This window comes from Penaeus japonicus, unplaced genomic scaffold (assembly GCF_977035675.1).
Source record: "Penaeus japonicus unplaced genomic scaffold, GWHDUDI00000001_assembly GWHDUDI00000015, whole genome shotgun sequence".
Lineage (NCBI taxonomy): Eukaryota > Metazoa > Arthropoda > Malacostraca > Decapoda > Penaeidae > Penaeus > Penaeus japonicus.
In genome coordinates, this window is record NW_028234417.1 from 35,461,789 (window position 1) to 35,464,288 (window position 2,500).

Consider the following 2,500-nt stretch of genomic DNA (forward strand, 5'->3'; position numbering starts at 1 on the left):
GTGTTTGTTTTGTGTGTTTGTGTATTTGTTTATTGGGTATTTTCGCATTCGTGTATATATGTCTCTCAGCTTACACCCCTGAACATCATAACACGCAAAATACACACCACAACCACCATCAACACCATAACTCAATACCACAATTCTCAATTCTCTCACCAGTGCCACGAATAAAAGTTAATTCCACTTACATATCTGGTAGGGGAGGCAGGGGGGGGCAAGGGCGAATATCCACGCCCCGATTTGGACAACCAGCCCAAAGGAGGCAGCCATCTTTTCCCGCTCTGTGGATGGCGCACCTGTGGAGGTCAAAGGTCATCATTGTTTATGGTACGGGTCGTCTTTGTCATTATCGATGCTTGTGTTATGTTAATTGTATTATTATTATCATCATTATTATTATTATCATTATTATTATTAATATTATTATTATTACTATTATCATTATTTATATTATTATTATTGTTATTATTCTATTTATTTATTATTTATTATATTTATTAGGTACTGTTTATCAATTAACTACTGTTGTTGGTGCTGTATCTTTTTTTATTATTTTGCTATTTTGATTAATAACTATTGTTATCATTACTATCACTCTTATTGCTATTGTTGTTATTATTACTCTTCCTATTACATTTTTATTTTTTCATCTCGATTTGTTTACAATCAGAAAAAAAGAGAAAATGGAACGTCAAACATATCTATAATAAAATGATACATTCCAATTGGTTACATATTCTATCCCTTGTTAGAGAATAATCGTTTGCATTCGTAACTCGAAAAACAAAAATTTTATACTCGCGGTCACTCAGATTTTCTTTTGATGTGACGTCATCCGGAATAAAAAATATACCGCCATTTCCAGATTGCGTCCGATAGACATCTTATAACCGAAGCAAAACATAGACTATTCTTTTTTTTCCTCCGTATTTTTATTTCCTCCTGTTTTGATGTGGTTGAGACTGACTGACACGGCGTTGCAATCAATATTCTATTTTGGGACTGCGCTCTCTTTTTTTTTCGAATGACAGGTGCAGAAATCAACCATTTTTTTTTCTCTCTCTGAGTCTTTCATTTGAGTTCAAAACCATCGCTCTTTCTGTCGAATATCACTATATTCTGTTCCTTTTTTTATTCATTTCTCTTTTTTATTAATTTCGCTTTATAGTTATTCATCATTCTCAAGTGTGTTATCCTTTCCAGATTCATATATATACACGAATAAAAACAAACACAAAAAGAATGAAAAATAAAAAAAAAAACTCAAAAACTTAAAAACAATAAGCTAAATAAAGGCTCTAAAAGACAGCAACACAGAACATGCCAAATGCTCTCGTGAAGAGGAAAAAAATTCCCCTTCTTTCTCCCCCCCTTCTCTCCAACCTCACCCTCGAACCCCTGCGCTTTCCCCTTGAAACCTCCTCCTTCAAGTGAAGAGGAGACCTTTCCCCTCAGGTGAATATATACCAAGATATAAAGCTTTTTTTAAAGGGGAGTAATTATCGTACGTTTGGCTTGCTGCAGTTCGCGGCTCTTTTTTTTAACGGTTGTCGACGTCGTGCTGTGTTCTAGATGTTATCGTACCTTTTTATGTCTCCAGAGTTATAAGTGACGATAATATATTTGTAGAATCACTATCTTATTTTATTGTTTATGGTATTGTATCTATTTTACGCTTGTTAATTTTCTCAGAACAAGCGAGGTTGCCACAGTCCTTGGAATAATACTTTGTACAATAAAATCAGAAGTAAAAAGATACTTTGAATGAATAAATGAACAAAAATGATAATAATCATAGTTACACTCGTCGAAGTAAAAGTAATAATAATGATAATGAAGATAAGAATGATACTAATAATAATGACAATCTCCAGAAAAAAAATAAGAAGAATCAGGATAATAATCATAAAGATAATAAGAATCGTAATAATATCAATAACAATTCCAATCATAATACCAATCATTTCAGAAACAAGAATAAAAACAAGGCCAAGAACACGAAAGAACACGACACATATTCCTCCACACGAAAGCAATTTAATCTGACACGTAAGAACGACATATCAAGTTAGACATTTTCAAAAGACATTTTTCTTAGCTAGGCAGAATGCCTTGCTTTTTTATTTATTTATTTTTTTTTTATTATTTTTTTTTTTGGCCAGTAAAGAGTGTCATGTTTTCTTCTTTTTGACTTATTATAAATTAAACTTTTTTTCTTCGAAAGATGATATTGTTTTTGTTTATAATCATTTCGTTATTTCATCATCACCATTATTATCATTATAATATTTATCATTGTTGTCGTTAATTTTGTTATATTATCTATACTCTGAGTATTGATATTGATATAAATTTTAATGATTTTTATTGTTAACATTACCATTGGTATTATCATTAATGTCATTATTATTATTACTATCATTATCACCATCACAATTGTTTTTGTTATTATCATTATCACCATCATCATCACCATCACCATTATCATAATTGCTAT

The 2,500-nt window shown here is 31.0% G+C and overlaps 1 protein-coding gene across 2 annotated transcripts in view; it reads right to left on the reverse strand.

The window, feature by feature from the left end:
• The window catches only part of LOC122257277 (uncharacterized), a 38,498-nt gene that overhangs the window by 11,629 nt on the left and 24,369 nt on the right, over positions 1–2,500 (reverse strand). For both annotated transcript variants that reach the window (XM_086544818.1, XM_086544817.1), the window contains exon 2: positions 192–299. In XM_086544818.1, coding sequence (XP_086400944.1) covers positions 192–273 — 82 coding nt within the window. In that variant the 5' untranslated portion in view covers positions 274–299. The remainder of the gene's footprint in view (positions 1–191; positions 300–2,500) is intronic.